The 22,258-nt window shown below is 45.7% G+C and overlaps 1 protein-coding gene across 12 annotated transcripts in view; it reads left to right on the top strand.

The window, feature by feature from the left end:
- The window catches only part of LOC119456268 (bromodomain adjacent to zinc finger domain protein 2B-like), a 101,814-nt gene extending 81,888 nt beyond the window's left edge, over nucleotides 1-19,926 (top strand). For all 12 annotated transcript variants that reach the window (XM_049669653.1, XM_037717938.2, XM_037717944.2 and 9 more), the window contains 5 exons: nucleotides 761-870; nucleotides 2,573-2,612; nucleotides 4,525-4,760; nucleotides 9,120-9,263; nucleotides 15,665-19,926. In XM_049669653.1, coding sequence (XP_049525610.1) covers nucleotides 761-870; nucleotides 2,573-2,612; nucleotides 4,525-4,760; nucleotides 9,120-9,263; nucleotides 15,665-15,812 — 678 coding nt within the window. In that variant the 3' untranslated portion in view covers nucleotides 15,813-19,926. The remainder of the gene's footprint in view (nucleotides 1-760; nucleotides 871-2,572; nucleotides 2,613-4,524; nucleotides 4,761-9,119; nucleotides 9,264-15,664) is intronic.
- Nucleotides 19,927-22,258: the final 2,332 nt, after the last annotated feature.

Genomic DNA, 22,258 nt, shown 5'->3' with positions numbered 1-22,258 from the left:
CGAAAATGCATGAACTCAATGGGAACCCTGATGGTGCATTTTTGAAGTCCGGAATATCCAGCAAGTCCAAATTTTTGGAGTCAAGCACCACCACGCCCGCTTTCGCGGCAGTTATCGATTCCGTGAACATCGTCCGCAACTTTGTTGAGTGCAGTGCGGGTGATATTTGTATGCTACGTTTTTTGAGCCAGCTGGAGAGCATGGCACTAGGGGCGGCGAACCAGCGCGCCAAGTAATCCCGCATCGGTGATTACTTTGAGTAATTTTTCTCGGACATGGAAAATAAAGGTGATTTCTTTTTGCGGCAAGTTCTTGCTTGTTTTCTTTTTTTTTTATTCATTTCGGTTAATTCGAAAATCCGCTTAATTCGAAGAATTTTCGCGGTCCGGCGACCTTCGAATTATCGAGGTTTTACTGTAGTTTCGCACGTTAGTGCTGACATGCACGAGTACGTGAATCTACAAATTTTTCGTCCTCGTCTTTGGTAGTGCTGTTTTTTGTCAAGTATGAACGTACACCAACTTGTCCAAGTTTCCTCCACCCTCTTTTTCTCCCTTGCATAGCTCCTGTCCAAACTCAGGGTGGCTGTGCTTTGGTGGTAAAATGCCTCCCTCACCCAAAAGTTCATGCTTTGCGCCTTATTGAATTGTTGCCAGAGTGTTTGCCTCTGCCCAAGCATTTTGGCCTTGCAAGTATCTCGCAAGTGCTGTTTTCCGAAAATGTCCGCTGACGTCTCTGCACTTGTGTCACTGTGTTGCAGACCCAGGACGAGAAAGTGTGCATCCTGTGTGGAAAAAAAGGCAAGCTTATACGCTGTGATGCCTGTCCAAAGGTCTTCCACCACACCTGCTTGGAACCACCACTGTCCAAGTAAGTCTCTCTTTCCGTTGTAGTTCCAGATTGTTATGTCTCAAAAATGCAGGCTATTTGAGCACAGAATTAAGAGTAGTCAAACACATGCCATGGCATTCCTAAATTAAGAGCAGTGGGATTCCAGAGTTGCACAAATTAGGATTAGTAGCTGCTTGGAGTGTGCATCTATAGAGGAAAGACAGCATTGTTGCAACTTAGATACGTTAAGAAGCCACAGTAGATCACTGTGGCCTTAGAGGCATGAATCCCTCCATAGTGCATCAAATTACGCATTCATGTAGGAGCAGATTTAAATTCAAAACTCAAACGTCTACACAGGCTTAGTAGTCACTGATTATTTGTACATTAAAAACCCATTAATTCGGACTTGTCATCTGGTATGTGCCAGCATATGCAATATTTAATGGCTTCATACTCATTAATTTGGACATATATTTGGCCACGCACTGGTTAATGCATACAATCCGTGCTGAGTTGGGAGTCCAGCCTTTTCTTTTTCTCCTCATTTAAGAAGCTGTCAGTGGCACGTCAATATGGTTATGGCATATTAATTGTGACCTTAAGTGTGATAGTCTTGATAGGCACTTTTGAGAAGCCGTGATCAGGCCATGCGCTGTACCAAAACGAGCCGAGCATGCGAGCCGAGCATGCGAGCCGAGCATGCGAGCCCACAGCGTAGTTTCAACAAGATTCGCAGCTTGATAAGGATGCTCGTTTTATAACACGACAGGGACGTTTAAACACTTTTCACATCACTCATTGGCATTTGCCAAAAGCGGGACAGTTGCACTCTTCCACAGTTATATGTTGGTTTTTTAATTAAAATTGGCCAGAATTCTATTCTACAGAAGTTATCATCAGTTCTTGCATGTCTGATACCAATTATGAACTCCTCAGATGACGGGCTTCAAGTCTTGCATTAGGATCAATCACTTGACTCTTTCAGTTCCATGCATGCTGTAACACTGTTGCCCATAGATGCCGACGTATTCGGTGCTGAGCCACACGATGTCTTGCGAAAGTGATCACATCTCTGAAACTGATCGACCAAAAATATTGCTCCTGGTATATTGAGCTTCTGTGAAAAGTTAACGGTTACTAGCGCCATTTCTGAAAGGTTCTATGCAGTCTATGCATGGCCATCATGCTTATATTTTTGTGTTTCACTTATCTCAAAAACCCCAATTATCTAGAACTTTTTGTTTTTACAACTTTGAGTTAACAGGGCTTTATTGTAATAATGAATTCCTAGGGAACGTAACAAACAATTAAGCATCTAATTCACAACGTACACCATGCGCAGCACAGCTTTCGGCTTGGAGCAAGGCTCCTTATAACATTATGAAAATAAGAGGTGGCCATGTGCTGTACGCTAACCACTTATGCACTGTTCAGTCAGCCCAGTGCAGTGGTTGCAGAATGTAAGGGTATCGCTGAAAGTTGTGCACATAGGCACATGGCTGGGTAACAAGGGAGGGTTGCTCTGCAACCCCACAGAATGATAATTGAGGACCAGGCTTATCCTGTGTGGAATGCTGAGAACGCAGAGTTGAGCAGGAAACGCAGGACATTGTGGTGGTGCTGGCAAGGCTTTCAGCAGTAATTTTATGGGCATGGTGTAGCTTGCAACCACTCTTTTTTTATTGCTTCTTTCTTACATGTTTGGATGTGTCCCCATTTATTTTTTTCCCTTGTCTAGACCTCCCAAAGGGAAATGGTGCTGCTCTGGGTGTGCAAAGGTAAGCGGTTTCTTCTCATATGCTTGAGCACTCTGTAATGTATGTTTATTTTTAGGCAGGCTGATATGTTCTTTCATATTAAGTACAACACCATGGGGTTGGCCTGGATCGAAGGATTAGCCCCACTATTATAATTGTGCATTTTTCGCTATCTGAATAGCTGAAAAAGTCTTACATAGAAATCTTGCGGGTTTTGAGTGCTCATGCTTGTCTCGAAACCCCACTTATTTAGAAATTTTTCTGTTTTTACAACTTTGAGCTGCAGTTGTACATGATGTGCAGTTTCAGTCAGCACCTTAATTTTGCTTATTTTGCATTTAGCTTCTTTGCTTGGAACGCTAACAAAGGGCTTACCTCCGTATTCTCAAACTATCTTTGACTCGGAGATCTTCCTGCACTCCACCGAGTTGAGCACAACTCCGCCCTTCGACTTAGACAGTCACTACGCTTCTCAAGAATTGCTGCGAAGTGTCATTGAATAGCAGTGACCACTTCTGTTGAGGGGCAGTGCTACCATCCACTTTATTGAGTCAAGGTGGTGTGTTGAGTGAAGCATGTTTTAGAATACAAGGGTAAGTCTGCTTGCAGGCAACAGCTGACTGGCAGATTTCGAGGATTAGGGGTGACCACCACCCCCTTCCCCATACTTATGTACCTGTCACTATCCTTAAAGGGCCCCTCACTAGGTTTGGCCATTTTTTAACAGACAAGCGCAGCTGACTGTCATCACCTGCTGACGATTGTATCTGCAAAGTATTACACCGTTGAGCATTATGAAAGCAACTGAAATTTTAAGCCAAATGCGGCGTGCTCTTCCTCTTGAGGATGCTCCGTTTCCAGCCAGAGAATCAAGGCAACACACACAAGCATACCTACGTAAAACGCAGCGCTAGCTACGTTACTCACCATCACACGTGACTTTGGTTAATCATCTAATGTGGAAGGCGCAACACCACCATTGTGAATATGCCATGGAGCAAAAACAGGGAGAGAAGAAGAAAAAAAAAGAAAGAGGCTGGGCTCGACACTTGAACATGGCGTGATCCCTCGGCTCGGGCATGGTAGAAAGCAGGGAAGGAACACAGCTTGCGGACGCTAGTCCAGGCAAAAGGGGAGAGTGTTCTCTGTTGGCAGTGACACTCGCCTCCTGGGTGCATGGTAATAGGACAGCAGAGTACGAGACCGGCTAGTTGGTGTTACAGAACAGTTAATTTCTTCTATCTCCTTCAATAATGAACCGATTAGAAAAATTATTTCAGTGAAACGCTCCTTAGATGGCGTTTACTACAAGTTCCAATGCATAACCAAATTTACTATGGGGCCTGGTGAAGGGGCCCTTTAACAGAAAAAACAAAAAACACTGTAAGCTGTAATGTGCAATGAATACATAATAATATTTTGTCTCCACTCTTCTTGGTGCCTTTTAAGCTTCAACTGTTGTCTTCTATAAGATAAATCAAGCTTTGATCTTCAGTCACCTCTGTTTGTTCATTCATTCATTGTTTCATTGTTGAAATACTTCCATTGTTGCATACTTCCATCCTGGGCAAATTTATTGCAATGAACACATGATATGAACTAAGTTATTAAAAAAAAAATGAACTGGAATGTTCTGGAGAAAATACTTCCAAGATTTTTCAAGGGCACTAATGTTTAAAAAGGGGGTGGGCTAACGCTAAACAAAAGTTCCTGCCATTGCCTCCTAGACTGGCCCATAAATCGGCCCCTGAGTGGACACCATTTGCTCTCCTTTCACTCACTCTCTGCAGGCATTGTGTTTCATGGTTCCCACTAGTTCTGTGCCAGTGCTCTCAGCAGTTCCAAGCTCTGCTTACTCACAGTGGTTCATCAGTAGCATGTGAGCAGCTTCTCTTAAACTTTTGTGAGACACTCTTTTGTTATTTGCTCGCAGAGCCGCAAGAAGGGGCGCCCTTCCAAAGGGGGCAGTCATGACAAGGACTCAAATAAAGAGTCAAACAGCCCCAGCAAGAAGGCTGCCGAGTCCTCCTCGTCAGCTGCAGCAGCAGCAGCAGCAAGTGGCTCCAGTTCTTCCTCCACTACCCCTGGCCAGACCACCAAATCATCCAAGAGTGGCGATCGTAGGGAGAAGAACAAGGCTCAGGTGCTCAAGGATCTGGCTGCTTGCAGGTGAGCAACCACAGGACTTGCATTTTCCTTTGTGTTTTAAAAGAGTTAGTACTTGATGGGAGCCAGGAAGGTCAGAATGGTGCCTGGTGCTATGCAAAAGCAGGGGAGAAAAATAAAATTTACTTACATGGTTTGATTTTGTAAAGCGGTTGATTGTGCATCTTCCTTACTTTTTGTAGTGCCTGCAATCCTGCTCTGATTGTAGGAGCACTCATGTGGTGCGATGAACTAAAACAGCATCAGTAATGCCTCAAAGAAAGCACATGGAAATAAAGCATGTGCCTGGAACAGTTAGTAAAAATGTGTAGAGAAAGAAAGCTCCACGAGTCCTAAGCACTCCACAGTACATTCACAGTGTGTGGGGTCTCAAACGTGGCCTTGGGACAAAGGAATGACAACACAGTAGTGCAAACAAGCAAAAAGGCGTTCATTAAGCCTTTTATACAATCGGGCCAGTTAGCCGAATTACTACCAATAGAACATGCCGATGGGCGCTGATGAATCGAAGTCTGACTCACCGTGACTGGATTTCGAGTGAACATGTTCCCAAGTTTATGCAAAAGTTTCCAGGTGGTGAGGCTGTCTTGCAGGCCTAGATAAGCGCTTCGCAAGCTTTTGCTGCGCTGTAAAAGATTGGTGTTTATCGCAAATTTTCTTGCATTAAGAGGTTGTTTGTTAGAAATAGCATGCTGAGGCTTTCAGCTGGCTTTGTACACGAAAATAACAAATATAACGAAATATAACAAATACAGTGGAATCTCGTTGATACAATTCTGTATAATACGTTTTATGGGATAATTCGTTTTTTGTTCTTTTCCCAGCCAATGTCACACAGGGGAAATGTATTTGGTGTAATACGATTTTCGGATTATACGTTTTATTTTCCGGTTCCCGTGAGGATCATATCAATGAGATTCCACTGTAGGTGCGGGCATTCTCGATACGACGTAGCCCAAGTTGCCGATCGTGAGCAATATGTGTCTTTTTCCTGTAGCGCGAAAATTCCTGCCGGTGAGTGTACACTGTCAAATATTTGGCTTTGCGTGTCATTGCGTTGAGCTTGTGACCAAAGTTACTTTACGCAGGTGGTGTAAATAAATTGGTCGGTGGCATGGTCAGCACTTGCTTCATTATGGTTGAGCTCCCTAAAGAACAGAAGGAGAATCTGCTAAAAAAATGGGAATCAAAAAATTTTTTGGGGCTACGGTACTTAACTTGCGAGCACACTTAGTATACCCAAGAAAGTGAAGAACTATTCAAGGTTACAATGCACAATGAAAACAAATGGTGCGAATATAGTGACGTTGCAGTTGAGCACAGCAAAGCGCTAGTATACACCTGTTCTGAAGGCTTCCTAATTTTTAGTTTTGTCCTCTACTTTTCGATTTCTTCGAAAACACTCTTGCATCATGTTAGCTATGATAATTTCCTCGTGATTTTCCTAGGATAATTGATAGCTGTATGGCTAACACGGCAACAATACAGTCAAATACTTATTCCCAGTTGCCCCGAACAAACAGCAGCTTTAAAGACAGAGGTCCTTAATTTTATGTCCAAAATTTGGCATATGACCCCGCTATCATTTTCTGCAAGTAGGAAGCTAGATCTCTGCTTGCACGAAAACCAACTGAGGATGGATGCTGTCGTGCTGACTTACAAACGGCAATTGTGATGTGCGTTATATTTTCTAACACCCATGCTGGACCTCTGAAGAATGCGAACAGTGACTTCAACAACAACATAATAAAATAATAATAATAATAATAATAATAATAATAATAATGCGTGTAATACTCGTCAATACTAAATTTTATGGGTGTACGAATATCAAATATCAAATCGCAAACATCTGAATAATTCTATTTGCAAATTATTCGTTAGTCGAATAATCAATATATTCGGTGTAGAGACCCGCACAGTAACACGTAATGTGTGCCACTGAGCCTCATGTGCTCGATGCCGCCCAAGTGAGCGTTTCACTTCTCTTTCGGCGCAAAAGGAGTGCCATGGACGCAAAAGGAGCGCCCTTGCTACGCAGTAACGGATTTAGTCACTGTGAGTGTTCCCCGACGTCGGCCCGATGCGGGGATCACGCACACAGCGCCCGAACGCCAACATTCGCAGACTAGCACCGCGTCAGCCGGGGCTGCCTCTGTCGTTACAAGGTTCGTCACGGTCGACAGGACTGATTGAAATGGTAACGCGACACGGAAAGAGGGAACGGCAGCGAAAGCAGCGCATTTTATAAAGTGGGAAGAACGGGCCGATTAGCCGCCTATTGTCACGCAGATCGTGTTGGATACGTGGCGACGAACTTCACGCCGCTTCAACAGCCATCAATCTAACCCGCAAACATGACCTAGGGACTGATCACATGATGAGTCACTCTATAAACACACTAGAGGCAAGCATTCTGTGATGGTGTGCGGCTCGTTACCACATCGGCCGGCGGTGAATTTTTGTCATGGCCACACTGACTTGGCCATTAGGCATAATCGGCGCTTCTGCATCGGGCGTTGTCAACTAAAGTTATGGCTTGGGGCCTAATCGATGCAGATCTATTCGCAGCAGCCGCGCGACACTCTGAAAGCTGACAAACCGCCTTGGAAACGCAAGACAGTGCACGGAATGTGAACAAAGTTGTTCACGGCCACCAACTTTGCAACACACGGTGGTCTCGTTATCGATGCCATTCGCATACACATATCGTTGTTTTTTTTTTTTTTTTTTTTTTTCTTTTTTTTTTTCTATAGCTTTGAGCAACTTGTCACAAGACTAGCTTTGAATTTACAGGGCAGGAGCTAAAGTGTTTGCATGCATGCATCCGCACAGACGGCGGATAAATGGAGGAGTGTTATCATAGCTATCAGTACCTATGTTACTGATAACTGGCTGCATTCTTGCTATGCAATGCTACGAGACACTCCAACATGTGCAGCAACATATTTTCTTGCCCAAAATTAGTATGCATTAAATTTTGTGGAACATTTTCTGATATTGATATTCGAATCGATATTCAGGTTTTTCTTTGGTGTTCCCCCCCCCCCCCCCCCCTTGATATGTACTATTCCATATTCACACACCCCTACCAAATGTTCTAGTGAGTAATTGGTATTATTTAACATGACAGATGCACTTGTTCGTGAACATATAAAAAGATTATCCATTTGAACCGTCGGCCCTTTAGCAACCGCACAGTTTAGTCTCTAACACCAATCTGTATCAAGGAAAATAAATACATAAAATGTAAGCAAGCAATGAAGAGTGAACTACACCTCTCACAAATGCTGCTTGAGAAATTCTGAGCTGGCAGTCTGTTTACGCGACGGAAACTATTCGGAGTCATTTAACCTCTCCCTAGTGTATGACACTGCGATGTGAAGCTCCTTCTCAAACTGCCGAGACAAAAGAATACAGTTTGACTGCTTGCAACGCCCTTGACTACGTACTTTTACACACGGCGGAACGGGCCCGGACTTCCGATGCTCTCTCTTTGTACAAAGCGGTGGCAACTCGAGTGCAATCGTGAAACGCTTGGAGCATTGGCGAAGTGCCGCCATTTGGCCGCCTCTCCTATTCTACAACCTTGGTCCAGTACCTTTACGGTGAAAAAAGAGGCTAAAAGTAAGGCCCCAGTGTAGAAGTTGGCTGTTGATGTCTACAAGAGAGGAGTGAAATATCAGTTGGCGTTGTGTGCTGATAGGAAAGACACAGAAAAAATGCTTAACCTTGCACTCGGACGCGCAACACTTGAAACAGCGAAGCTGGGCGATCATAGCCCAACATTTTCTAGAAGTGCACGCGAACTTTTCATCTTATTACTCATGATTATGATAATTTCTTTTTGCACGTCTCGGACTTACAGCGGTCACTGCGTGTTGCATGGCACAGCTTGCAACACCCACACCACTTTGCAATGCTGACACCGCCCGCGTTGCAATGCCGACACCGCGTTCCAGCAGACCCGCTCCGTGAATGCGTCTCTCTCTCTCTCTCGAGCATAGCGCACAAAACCTCTTGACGCTCAGCTGTGGACGAAGATGACGACGCTCGAATGCAATCATATTGTTCGCATAAATGCATGTTTTGCAAGCGTGGCTGTATAGCCTAGTGGTTACAACGCTCACCTAGGGACCATGGGTATGCGGATTCGAATCCCACCTCCGCAAGAAAGTTTAGTTTCTTTTATTTTCTTAGTTACTTGATACGAACCACAAACCACAAATTACAGTGTTAATAAGCTGTCTAGCATTTTGTGCACCTAGAAATGTCTGTATGTATAGACAGTGTGAAGCCTTTGATGCCTTAAGTTTTAGTGATGACTAATTAAGTCATCTTGCAATGTTTCTCTGCTTCCAGGCAAATTCTGGAAGAGCTGGAGCAGCACAAAGATGCTTGGCCATTTCTTGTTCCTGTCAACACCAAGCAGTTCCCCTCCTATCGCAAATTCATCAAGAAACCTATGGATGTCAGCACCATGCGCACCAAGCTGGAGTCAAACCAGTGAGTTGGTTTTTATGGTGGTAGTGTTGCAAAGGCTGGCTACCATCATGCAGAAATCTATGCCGAAGCTCTGACTTATGGTGCCTTATACATACAGGGGCATGATTTTGCACCGGTGCCTTTTCTGATGCTATATCTTTTTGCACTTCATCAATGGTCAGAGCGACACTCCGTCCGCATTATAAATGGGGTCAACCTGCCATGAACGATGGGTGATAAAAATGGCATAGAATTGAGGGGAAGGCATCGCTACAAAAACACGGCCCTGGTTCCTTCTTCACTCTGACTCGGATTGCAACGATGTGGAGCCTGCTTAAAATAAATGCTCTGTCACTTGGGCCAGAGTAATTAGACTAAGCAGAAACACTTCAACACTTCTTCAGTTGTACACAAACATGGCAGACACTAAGATCACCTACAGTCTACCAGTACAGTCAACGTCAGATTTTTCAGACTGCTCAGAGGCCGCAAAATTGTTAGAAAAATCAGGTAGTCTGAAAAATGCCTGCATGCCTTTTACTGCCCCCAAGAGTTCAAATCGCCACTGGCACATCCGAAAAAGATTTGATGGCCTGCCAGTACCTTTATTAGGCGTGTTGGTGCACATACTCTGACAGGAGACACTGCGGGTGCACACGTGTATAATTAAGGAATACTACATACTGTGTTCCGAGACAGTGGCCCCTTTTAGAGCGCCGCTCTTAATGGCCCGTTCCTGCGGCGAACGGCGGCAGCGTAACTGGGTGAACAAGCACAACAGCGGAAGATGAGAAGCGAGCCGCGAACGGCAGCAGCCAACGAGAGCGGCCTCTTCAGTGACGTGCGCACAGGAAACTGGTTTTATGCGGACCCGCCCAACTGCTGTTTCGTGCTATCGTACTAAGGGGTTTCAGCCCGACCGCTAGTTTCGTACCTATCGCCTGCATACATCAGCTCCGCTCGTGCTTGTTTGGTTTGCTTGGTTTGGTCTCGTTCGCGCTTGTTACTATTGTAATCTGATTGTATGTGCGATTAAAATTGTGTAGTACCGTATTTACTCGTGTAATGAAAGCACTTGCATAATGAACGCACCCCCAACTTTAGTCGTCAAAACTTGATTTCTTTTTTTCTCCCCCGTAATAAACGCACCTCCAATTTTGATGCCCTGCAGTTCCGCGAACGGCCGCACTGTAGCTTTCCCACTTAACTCGATCCAGCTGATGTCATGGCAACAGGAGCTGCAGCCACACGGCGCCTCCTCACCCTAGCGCTCTTTCTTTTTCTTTATGCCAACCCTCTACGGTCGCTTCCCACAAATACAAAACGCTAAGAATTCAGCGGGAACCGGCGGCGCCAGCACGGCGGCGGGAGCGCGCGGAGACAGTCGAATGTGAGGGAGTTAGGAGTGGCGCTAGTAACCTCTACCATTGAAGCGACTGAGTTCTGTCAGTTGCTTTTTTTTTTTGCCTGTCTTGCGTTTTGCCATTGTTGGATAGGCCGAAAACGGCCAGTTTCTAGTTACAGGCTGTGGTGTATGTATGTAGTTGTGCACGGGAATCGTGCTGTCAGTAGGCATTTCGGAATTGACGAAGTCCGCGTGCGTTACTGGTGGAAGCAGCACGACAAGCTGTGCGCTATGAATCGGGAGCGGCGTGCCTTTAGGGGACTGAAAACCTGAAAGTTTCCTAGTGTGGAAGAAGAGGTTGTAGAATATGTCCGGGACCTGCAAAAGCACGGTTGGGTCGTTTCACATGAAATGATCAGGACGCATGCACAAGCTACAGCCAGGAAGCACGACATCGCGGCCACTGTTTTCAAAGTAAGTAATGAGTGGATGACACGCTTCATGCGGCGCAAAGGACTGTGCTTGAGGAGGCGCACATCACTTTGTCAGCGACTGCCCTTGCTACGAAGAGAAGGTAGTGGAATTTCACAAGTTGGTGATATGCCTGCGGCGGTACCAAGAATTTGTTCTCTCCCAAATCGGGAACACCGACCAGACCCCCGCCAACTTTGACATGCCGATGAGCAGGATGGTCAATGACGTTGAGCATGCAGCATCTTGTTAAGAGACAGGCGCTGAGGAGCAGCGTTTCACGGTAATGCTGGCCATCACGGCAGATGGCAGTAAGTTGCCACTGTACGTTATCTTTAAAGGGAAAACTGTGCTGAAGGCCAACTTCCCAGCCGGCACACATGTACGAGCCCAAAAGAAAGAATGGATGTCGGCTGACCTAATGGCTGATTGGGTCCAGACTGTCTGGGGACGGCGACCTGGCGCCCTGCTTCTCCCGTCTCTCCTCGTGGTTGACAGTTTTCGCGGCCACCTAGGAGAGAACGTCCGTTGGGAACTGAAGGAGTTGCGCACCGAGATCGCCATCATTCTGGGTGGACTCACTTCGGTGCTCCAGCTCCTTAATGTTTGTGTGAACAAGCCGTTCAAAGACAGTGTGCGCCGCTCGTACACAGACTGAATCGCCCAGGAAGGGCACACCCTGATGCCGACCGGGCAGATTAATAGGCCGTCATTCAAGTTGGTATGCTCCTGGGTCTTGGACACTTGGCACTCACTGCCAGCTGACTTGATCTCAAAGAGTTTCAAGAAGACTGGAATCACAAATGCGCTGGACGGCAGTGAGGACAACCAGTTGTGGGAGCACGATGTGGAAGTGGCCGGCGACCTGGACAACAAGTCTAGTGATTCTGACGAAGAGTTAAGTGTAGAGAAACGAAGATGAGGTGAAGTGCAATAAAAAGGCTGTTTGCAAATAGTGTACGCTTATACAGTGTAGACCGCTTATAACATAAGTCACCAGAGTCGTGAATATCCGCACTATAAGCGGTACCGCACTATAACCAAATAAATGATTTTATTGCGATAGCAATTATATGGACACTCTAGGCGCATTTCTAGCTGCCGTAACTGTTGCCGCGAGGTTGCGTATGAAGTCCAAGGGCAATAATATCGTCGCCGTGCCTTGTATGCTGTATGTGCGAGTGAAAGCGTGCAAGGGTGAGCCGGTGATCGCATCTCAATCTCGCGCACGGAAGGGAGCAAAGCGGGAAGGAAGCGCACTGTCTTCCGTCGCGCGCAAGGCTTGAGGGGGGGGGAGTGCGTTTCTCGAGGAGGGGCCGCTGTATCTTGAAAGCGTTCTGCGACGGGGGCACAGTCCACCGTGCACTGTGTTTTCGTGGCTTAGTTCACATTGATGCGAGCGGCAGCACGAAGCTCAATTTGCTCACTGCTGCTGCCGTGCTTCCTCACCATAGGGTTCTGACAGCAAGTTTCCACGGTCGTCGAGTGAGATATGTTCATGTTTGCTTGTGCGTGCGTGACACCATGCTTGTTAATGCGCAGAGAGCCGCAGCGACGGACATGCTTTCGCGCGCTCCCGCCATTGCATCATTCTGCCCATGCCTCGCGTGGAATGCTTGGAAGCTTGACCGGCGTGGCTTGGTGCGCCGGGCAAAAAATATGAGCGCAGCAATTCATGCGCCAGCAACGTTTGAACACGCCCGACGGCGCAAGACGCACTGGTTGTTCGCCACCATGACGTCACGGAGTTCGACGTGCGCACTCGCATTACGTTGGAGTATATCTGTGGCTTGAGGGGAGTGTTCGCCGTCTCAGTTGACTGCCGAACTTCCAGGCAGCCGCACTGTAACCGTTCGTCTGCCGCAACTCCACTTTAAGCGATACGTGTATACATGGAGTGCTATGGGGAAATTAACGGGAGTCTGAAAAGACCGTACTATATCCGGTGCTGCACTATAAGCGGTTACGTTATAAGTGGTCTATACTGTATTTACTACAAAGGGTAAGCTATCTAACGCATTCCTTTTGCATTACCGCATTTTTTGGTCATCCCGAAAAAGTTTTCGTAAAATTTTCCCCGCATAATAAATGCACCCCTTAACTTCGCTTCGGTTTTTCTGGAAAAAAAGTGCGTTCATTACGTGATTAAATGTGGTACTTTCTGGAAGCCAAGCAGCACCAGCGATTACACTGGAACCTTCAACGAGTCATGTATAAAAGCCGATGCGTTTGACCCGCAGATCAGGGCCGGTTTTTTGTCGCGATGCCTTATGACTTATTTTATACTAGTCTTATCATCCACTGCTCACGGCCGGCTGATCCCATTGATAATACGAGCGGACCGTCGCTCTAACCACTGACAAAGCACAATAAGCGCGAGAAGGCATTAGCACCGGAAAGGCATCGCTACAATATACTGGCCCAGATATGCGACGATTGCCAACTCTGCTACATGTCTGTCTCAAATTCATTGCCTCAATATATCGCGAAATGAAAACACGTATAGAGCTGCGCTCAAATTTCGCATTAGGGAGTATCGTAATTGTTGGTGAATTTTTTTTTTATTCCTGGTATGCTTAGCCGCATAACATTGCTGTATTGCGGCGAAACTGACTTTTGGAAAAGGGCTATATGCAACGCTTGACCCTTGCTACGCTTTGAAGGAAGGTTAAAACTTCACGAAAAAAAAAAAAAAAAAGTGGAAGGAGCACGCAATACACCAAGATGGACCCAGCACTTGTTAGGTGGGAGACCTGCGTAAGGAGACTGCGCGTTCAAGAGTTATTGGCAATCAAAGGTCCCGTTTGCTGTGCTCCCATTCCTTCTTCAATGCCATGCATGCGAAGGCTATGGTGGAATGGGGAGTGTTTACAACGCTCCGCTTAATGAACGTCCCCATGGCGCGCAGTTCAAATTTAATTTTGGATGTTCATATAGACTCCACTACTTACGATATTGGCGCCTAAGACGCGCCAAACACGGTTGTTTGCGTGCGCGACTGCGTTTGTGAGCCGCAGTGCGCTCAGTCAGCAGATTCGTTGCGGCACCCCGCAGCGGCCTCAGTATCTACGCTACGTAGAAGACCGCAGCTACATGCAGTTGTGATGCGTATGCGCAGCATTTGCTTTGTGCACGACAGGGCTTGAGTGCGCACTCACACTCATATGCTCCAGTCTAGCCGTGCTACGTGGTGTAGACCGGCTTTGTCCTGCACCTGCGTGACCGATAGTAGCCACATCCAACATCACGCTCAGTATGAAGCGAAGTCTGCCAAGGCAGGAGCAGCCAGGAGTGAGCGCGCACTGGCAAACGTGTGTGTGGTCTGACCTAACTTTTGTGTGGTCCGAGGCTAGTTGAGTGTTCAAAACTAGTTGAAATCAGTGATATCCGACGGCTACAACACTGATAAGCAGGGTGGCTAGAGTTAATTCCTACATGGGCAGCCGCAGCTGAGTGTGAGCAGACGATAGTCGGCTTCTTCCGGAAGTAGGTAATTCTTATCGAATTTCTAAAGCAGATTCTCGCTTACTTCAGCTTCTTTATTAAGCTGGGTCAATAAATATACACAGTAACAGTAGGAATAAGTGCACTGATCCAAACACCTTTCTTGATTGATGTCAGCTATTGGCCAATAGCAGCCACGTATGGGAATTTACTATATTGCCAAGTAAAGCGTCCAGGTGAGAGTGAGGCATTCTGTTGAAAAGAGAGCGTTTAAGAAAAAGGTGACTTCACGCTCCGCTTGCAAGCTCCACGCGCCGCGCACGACTGCAAAATTTGGCTGAGATGTTCACAGCAGTGTATACTATCCACGGACTGTGTTTTTTGAGCCCTAGGGGTGGCTCAGGACCCTTTTAAATGCACCACTGTGACATGAAATTGCTGCATTGTTCTCTGAAGCTTTCATTTTTACTATTTAACCTCAGCCACCTGCAGAAGTAGCTTCAGCCTACTTAATACTGATGCTGATCAATTGCCATACATGCACACTTAACAGTGGGGGTCCAGATACCAGGTGAGGTATTCTTGAATTGTCACGTTCGGGGATATGATCACTTTTGTGAGAGCTTGTGTGACCTGGTACTGGATGCATCAGCGTCTGTGGGCAACAGCGTTCTTGGCACTGTGCAGGAATGGCTGTTGGCCATGGATGCCGACACATCCAGTGCCGAGTCACATGAAATCTCGTAAGAGTAATTATATCCCTGAAAGTGATCATTCAAGGATACTGCCCCAGAACTGTTGAATCACGAGATTTGAGTTACTACCTGCTTCAGCCCATTCCTATGACTTGTTTTCTTTAATTTTAAATGTGAGTTCTCACACTTGCATTGAGTGATAGTATAGTGCATTTGAAGCTTTATTCTTCTGTCTTCTGTTTTACCCCTTACAGTTCATCACAACATTTACGGTGCTCTCTGACTTGTCCAAATTATCCTTTGCATGGCCAAATGCTTATAAACTATGTAGCATATCATGCCATGAAATAAGGTGCAGTTTTGTCTTTACTTGATGGACTACTGAGTCTTCACCTTTTGAGTTACTGTTGTTGTGTTGGGTGATTTTTTGAGAAGTCTGAAGACCTTATCCCTCTTTGTGTGTGCAGGTACAAGTGCAAGGACGAGTTTGCCTTGGATGTGCGGCTCATCTTTGACAACTGTGAGACTTTCAATGAGGACGACTCCCCGGTGGGCCAGGCAGGTCACAACATGCGCAACTTCTTCGAGAGCCGCTGGGAGGAGCTCACCTCCTGAACCCCCTGACCCTCCATGTCCTTTGCTCCACTGCCACCAGGCACAAACAACCACCCATCCCAGGGCTTTACCATTTACCTACACGCGCACCATCACCACTCCTCATGATATGTTTGTTGTCTCTCTCTCTCTCTCGTGCGTGCTTTGTTTTTTGTTTTCCTTTGGCCCCGCACTTTTTTTTTTGTTACGTGTATACATAACATATACATATATATATATATACATAGTGCTACTATATTTATACACACTTTTTTTACTTCAATACTGTACGCTAATTTTTCTCGAAAAGCGCACACATACGAGCGCAGCCATTGTCTCTTGTTTCTTTCTTGGGCCAAGGCTGATACCCAGTAAGGTTGTGGTTGTTACAATGTGCTTCTTCCTCATGAGGTACTTAGGGCAGTGACAGGAGCATTGGTGACGAGAGAGAGAGTGGCGGCGCACTTTGTCACCTCTTTGCACCTTTGGGGCTGTGGCAGCTTTGTGACATTTAAAGAAAGCAGAGAAGAAACTTGAAAAGCAGCAGCAGCAAGGGTCACATGTTTGCAAGGACAATGGGGGGGTGACTCGTGTCATTTAAGTTCATGCCCTGTCAGTTTTTTTTTTTTTTTTTTGGTGCAGTTACATTGCGAGAGGGGTTGTCTTCCTCCATCGTTGATGATGTCTTTCTCTTTTCATTGTCTCTCATCATAGTGGCTCTGTTGTTGTGCGACACATTTAGTGTTTTAGTTCTGTGTTCTGTTCATCAATTGTGAGTGAGGAGGAAGATGGAACACATGAAAGAACTGGGGAAAGTGCCTGCATAAAAACTGAAGACGGTGCATGTTGCTCATAACTCTTGTGTTCATCACAAGAGTGGTCTGGGAAAAAAAAAAAAACTGCGCACTACGAGAAAAAATAACCCTCACATGCCAGTGGCTGTCACTGCAGTGCATATTTTCTTGCAGTGCTTCCGAATGTTTCCTGTTTCCCTCCCATTTCTTGTTGTTTCATCATGGATTACCTTCAAATGTCCATCACTAGTACAATCATTGCTCCCTCCCCAAAGCTGCATTTGTTGCACGCTGCCAGCGAATTTTGCTTGGCCTGTGACCATCTCTTCCTTTGAGGATGCTTTGTTTTAACACAAATGGCTGCCGAGCTAGTGTTACTCTCGGGACATCAGGAATGCTGCACTCTTTGGTAAATGCCAGTTTGCGCTTTTCTGTCTGCGTGTCTTTTCACAGGCCTCTGCGTGTCATGCTCTTTCACAGATGGGCGATAATAAGCCAACTGCTGGGTTGTACAATGGCTGCCTCGAGGCCTATTTCGCAAGGGGGGTTGGGGGGGGGGGGGGGAAGAGAGAGGGAGTGTGTGTTCGCCTTCTGCGCCTCGTTGTTGATGTTAGCTGTTGGTTCGCAAAGCATTGACTCAGGTCACTGCTGACCGCACCCGTAAATTTCTTTTTTCTTTTTCCTCAGTCTTTTTGGCTTTGGAAACTTGGAAACAAAAACAGGGAGACTGTCGGGTAGCGTCTCCTGTACCTTGTGCATGCTAAACCATAGAGTTTCTCACTATAACACCTATAGGGTAATCTGGCACCACTGTCTGTGTGAGTTTCCTAAAGGGCGCAGTGCCTTCATGGAAATGACGAGATATGTGTCTGTGAGGCTTGCGTTGGCTGGTGTTAAACGAGTCTTCATCTAAAACGTTGATCATCATCATCATCAGCTTATATTTATGTCCACTGCAGGGTGAAGGCTTCTCCATGCGATGTCCAATTACCCCTGTCTTGCGCTAGCTGATGCCAACTTGCGCCTGCAAATTTCCTAACTTCATCACCCCACCTAGTTTTCTGCCGTCCTCGACGACGCTTCCCTTCTCTTGGTACCCATTCTGTAACTCTAATGGTCCACCGGCTATCCTTCCTATGCGTTACATGGCCTGCGCAGCTCCATTTTATCCTCTTAATGTCAATTAAAATATTGGCTATCCCCGTTTGCTCTCTAATCCACACTGCTCTCTTCCTTTCCCTTAACGTTAGGCCTAACATTTTTCGTTCCATCACTCTTTGTGCGATCCTTAACTTGTTCTCGAGCTTCTTTGTTAACCTTCAAGTTTCTGCCCCATATGTTAGCACTGGTAGAATGCAATGATTGTACATTTTTCTTTTCAATGATAGTGGTAAGCTCCCAGTCAGGATTTGGCAATGTCTGCTGTATGCACTCTAACCCAATTTTTTTCTTCTATAAATTTCCTTCTCATGATCAGGGTCCCCTGTGAGTAATTTACCTAGATAAACATACTCCTTTACAGACTCTAGAGGCTGACTGGCCATCCTGAATTCTTGTTCCCTTGGATATGGATATGGCTACACAAATAATGCATTCTTAAGATAAAATCTACATAAAAGGCTTTCATCCACCCATATTGCATCTCTCAATAAAGTTTACTCACCTGCAATGCAGGATCAAGCGAATAAAAGCAAGAACAGACAAGTTGTTTCAAAGCGAGCGAGAATCTTGTCATCTGTCCTCCAACTTTAGCGGCCACCTGATACTTTTTACGCTTGATGTAATTGTACATTCAATAATATGTCCTCAAAATTAAACAAAACATGTTATTGTGTAATGAATCGTTGTGACAGATGAAACGGTGCTAGCCTGGCCCGTCTACAAGGCGTCCTGGCTCTCCGAGAATGATGCCAATCCGAAGTAACAATATACCGGCATTCCCATGCATACCACAGCGCAGCAGCGCCAGATTTCCCTCTAGGTAATATAGTGAGAAACTCTTTGTGCTAACCCGTATGCCTGAGAAGTCACTCTTGTACCTCTATTTTGTTCACCTCACTCTTGTTCATCTATTTGGTGTCCTGTCTTGAATCAATCTGTTCCCGTCTGAGCTCAGGACCTTAGTTTGCAACCAGGGTAAATTCTTGTTGTATTCCTCAAAATATGGGCTGCTAAGTACGCTTCATTCACTGTGCCTCATATGTTTCATGCTGTTCAGCGCTGTTCTCACATGAAGCAAAATGGCGTTTCTATTCTATTCTCCATTTAAAGAATTGCTTTCTTTTTCCTTTATTCGCATACTCACAATCTTCTGATTTTAGAACGTACACATTGCATAATGCTCAAGCAGACATATGAATTGCCATCTTGCACGGTAATGTAAAGGTATTGTTTTTATTTGTTTTTGGGAAGCGCTCTAGTGGCCATGTAGGCTCGGGGATGCTTTTCCATGGCTCGGCAGGGCAGGGGTTGTCTTGTGTATAGGTTGACTTTCTCGCGTAACTTATTTATTTTTCACCACCACTGCACAACATTGCAAGGAGCGCTGTAGGAGGCATCTGTACGTGTGTCGCAGTGACCATAATCATTTGGACGGCCATCCAGTGTGATGGCTGTGTCGTCTGAAACCCTGTCCACCACATGTTGTGGCTGCATATTTATATACTCATTGAGTTTTTATGTTGACAGATTCCCTATGTAAATAAAGATTACACATTAACAAGGCTGGCTAGGCCGCTGAAAGAATTAACAGTAAATGTGAAGATGTGGCTGGTACAAAATAACTGAAATCAAGCATTTAAATCATTACACCAAGGCTATTTTTGTTTATCTCCTGTTTTGTGCTGTGGTTTGGTGTGATGTTCCAACACATACCACAAGCTGTTATAGTGCACTCTGCTAGTGCCATCACTTTTGTATAGGCTTGCCGCTGGCAATAAAATAGTATTAATGTTTATTGAACGGAACTTGCTGCATGACAGGACATACCTAGTTGGCAGTTTTTGTTGCAGAATGTTTGTTTTCTTTGTATATGACAGTAGATGTGCAAAGAAATGTCGCCAAAACGCTATTTGCTTTTAACATTTCCCAGGGTTGATGCTACCATAGGCACGAAACCTTCCTTTCTTTTGCCATTGGCTTACGCTGGAAGGGCTCTCGCGCCTTTTCTGTCGGCTGTCAAATATGGCCACCAAACACTGTAGCACAGGTTGTGTACCTTGGTATGTGGTGTGAATTCTGCAGGATACTGTACGATTTGTTGCTCTATACATCTCTGTGAACAAATTGCAGTCTGGATCCGTAACTCCATTTCTGCATTAAAGGTGTTGCATTTGCCCACACATACATTTCTCTGTTTGCCCTCCATTTAGACAGCTCAAATGCTGGTTCATGGGTGCCATCACCTTTGGCGGAGAATATGATTACTTTGCCAATTCTGTGCATGATAACATCCAAGTTGACATACTCGAAAAACATTGAAAATGTCTGCACAACTAGTACTTTGATGTTTAAAAATTTACTATAATACATACCTGCCAACTTGTGAACTTAAAAATTCGGAAAATTCCCTGGACATATCAGCTTTGTCGAGGTACGAATGAAATCTAGTTTTATACCTTGTGAGTTTTACTTTCGTCAACAACTAAAGCTTTGCCACAACAGTGTCATATGTCACTGCAAAGGCTCTGTGACACAGCGCACAGCGACGTTACTTGCAGCTGTAGCATGCTTATTGGCAGCAATGTTGCGGAATGGGCGCCCCCATTCCATTCCAGTTCCATTCCGGTGAATTGGAACTTGCTGCAATTCCATTCCTTTCAATTCCTCGGAATGAAAGAACTTAGCCCATTCCCACTCCCGGAATGGCCGGGCAGTTCAATTCCATTCCTGTAATTCCTCAAGGTAGGAAATGCATATTGATAGTTTTATCAAGTTACAGATGAATGCACCATAAAGCTGATGTCATCAGACGCGTTAAGAACTGCAAAAATACGCAAAACAAAACACGTTACCATGGTCGAGGGATAGTAGCTTGGTGACATATCTCGTGCAGTACAACCACCGTACTAATTCCCATAGGGGCAGTTCTCCCGCTACCTACGGTATTTGCATGGTCAGCATGTTTTAAAGGTTTGTAATGTTTTAATATTGTTTAAACTTAAACGTGTGAATGCTAAAATGACGACATAGCGTATTTTTATGCTGACAAAAAGTAGTGTTCAAGCAGGTTTGCCACGCATCTGGAGCCGTCGTGCATATGGAGAAAACTAAGGATTAGTTAATGGGGAACAGAACCCTCCAGGTCTGCTGATATTAGTTGGAACAGTGCACCGCTCGAGCACCGTGTCGTGCCTTTGCATCAAATGCGGAACAGTGGGCCACACAGCTCGTCAGCACTAACGCATGTCAAGCGCGCCTCGCAAGCATGGATGGGGTGAAGAGAACTTTCTGTGTTCGCTTGTGCACAGGTATGCAATGTCTTCCTCGTCGCAAAGCTTATTTACGTGCGTCAGGTACTAAACTGCGCGCGAGATGAAGTTCAGGCTGTGCATAGAGTATTCGCGACTTTCGTGTGGGGGTCTCAAGGGGAACCAATGCGCAGGGATAACTTGTTTCTCCCTTCAGTATCTGCTGGAATAATGCATTTGTTGGTACGCTAACTTATGTCTCGGTTTTTCTTTTACAGATTGGCAGATCGTTCACACTTTTACACCACGCCAACCCTTGGCTCTAGCTAACTAAAGGTGGACCTAGAGAATGCGTTGTTGCCTTTGACTTCGAAAAAACATGTACTCAGGCCTACATGAATAATTTGAGCATAATATTACAGAAGTAGCAATATTATAGGCTTATAATATTGTCAAACTTACCGTTACGAAAAGTTTGAATCCTTCCCTCTCGACAACACGAAAGGGCTCCATGTCAGTGCAAATCATGTTAATTATAACCTTGTCGAAATCAGCTTTTCGATGAACAGGCACAGAGCTGCACCCAGCGGTGAAAGCCGACGTTATCTTCGGCTGGTTTGCCAGCCCATTCTCTTGCGCGTACTCACGTTCGTGCTTTCCTTTTAGGTGCTGAATCAAATTAGATGAAACTCTGACTACAGCATGTATAGTTTTGGATCAAAGCTTACAGCGTGCAGCTTGTTTGTTTTCTTCGTGGGTAATTTTGAAGAAAAAAATTTTTTTTCCAATGTGCCATGTTGGCGGATTACTGCGTGCGTGAACCGCTGGGCGCAGGAGCCAGTGCGGCAGTGCGTTATGGAAGCGCTATTTATTTGCATTAGAATGCTGGAAAGGAGGATGGGGGTATTAGCACAGAAAGCCGAGGGGGATGCTTCGAAGCATTGTCTAGCATTCACAGTATGAGCGAGCTACTAAATGGACCATTGGGCTTCTCCAGCCGCCAACAGGCGCCTGAGCGGCGGCGGCTCCACCCGTGCTGACGCGAGCTGCGCGGTCAGGATTGGTGTCGAGCTTTCCTTTCGCGAGCACCATGAATCGCCCTCGTTACACTGTGGGCTGTAAATCTAGCTATCAGCGACATGTCAAGACGGAACATCGTGTCCAACTCCAAGGCAACATGCAAGCGGAGTCGCTGCAGGGCATCGGGCTGTCTGTATCTGATTGCACCAGCGTGTACGCGTTTGTGGCCGTCACTTCACGCCGA

Source organism: Dermacentor silvarum, chromosome 6, assembly GCF_013339745.2.
Source record: "Dermacentor silvarum isolate Dsil-2018 chromosome 6, BIME_Dsil_1.4, whole genome shotgun sequence".
Lineage (NCBI taxonomy): Eukaryota > Metazoa > Arthropoda > Arachnida > Ixodida > Ixodidae > Dermacentor > Dermacentor silvarum.
This window is presented reverse-complemented; position numbering and strand designations above follow the sequence as displayed.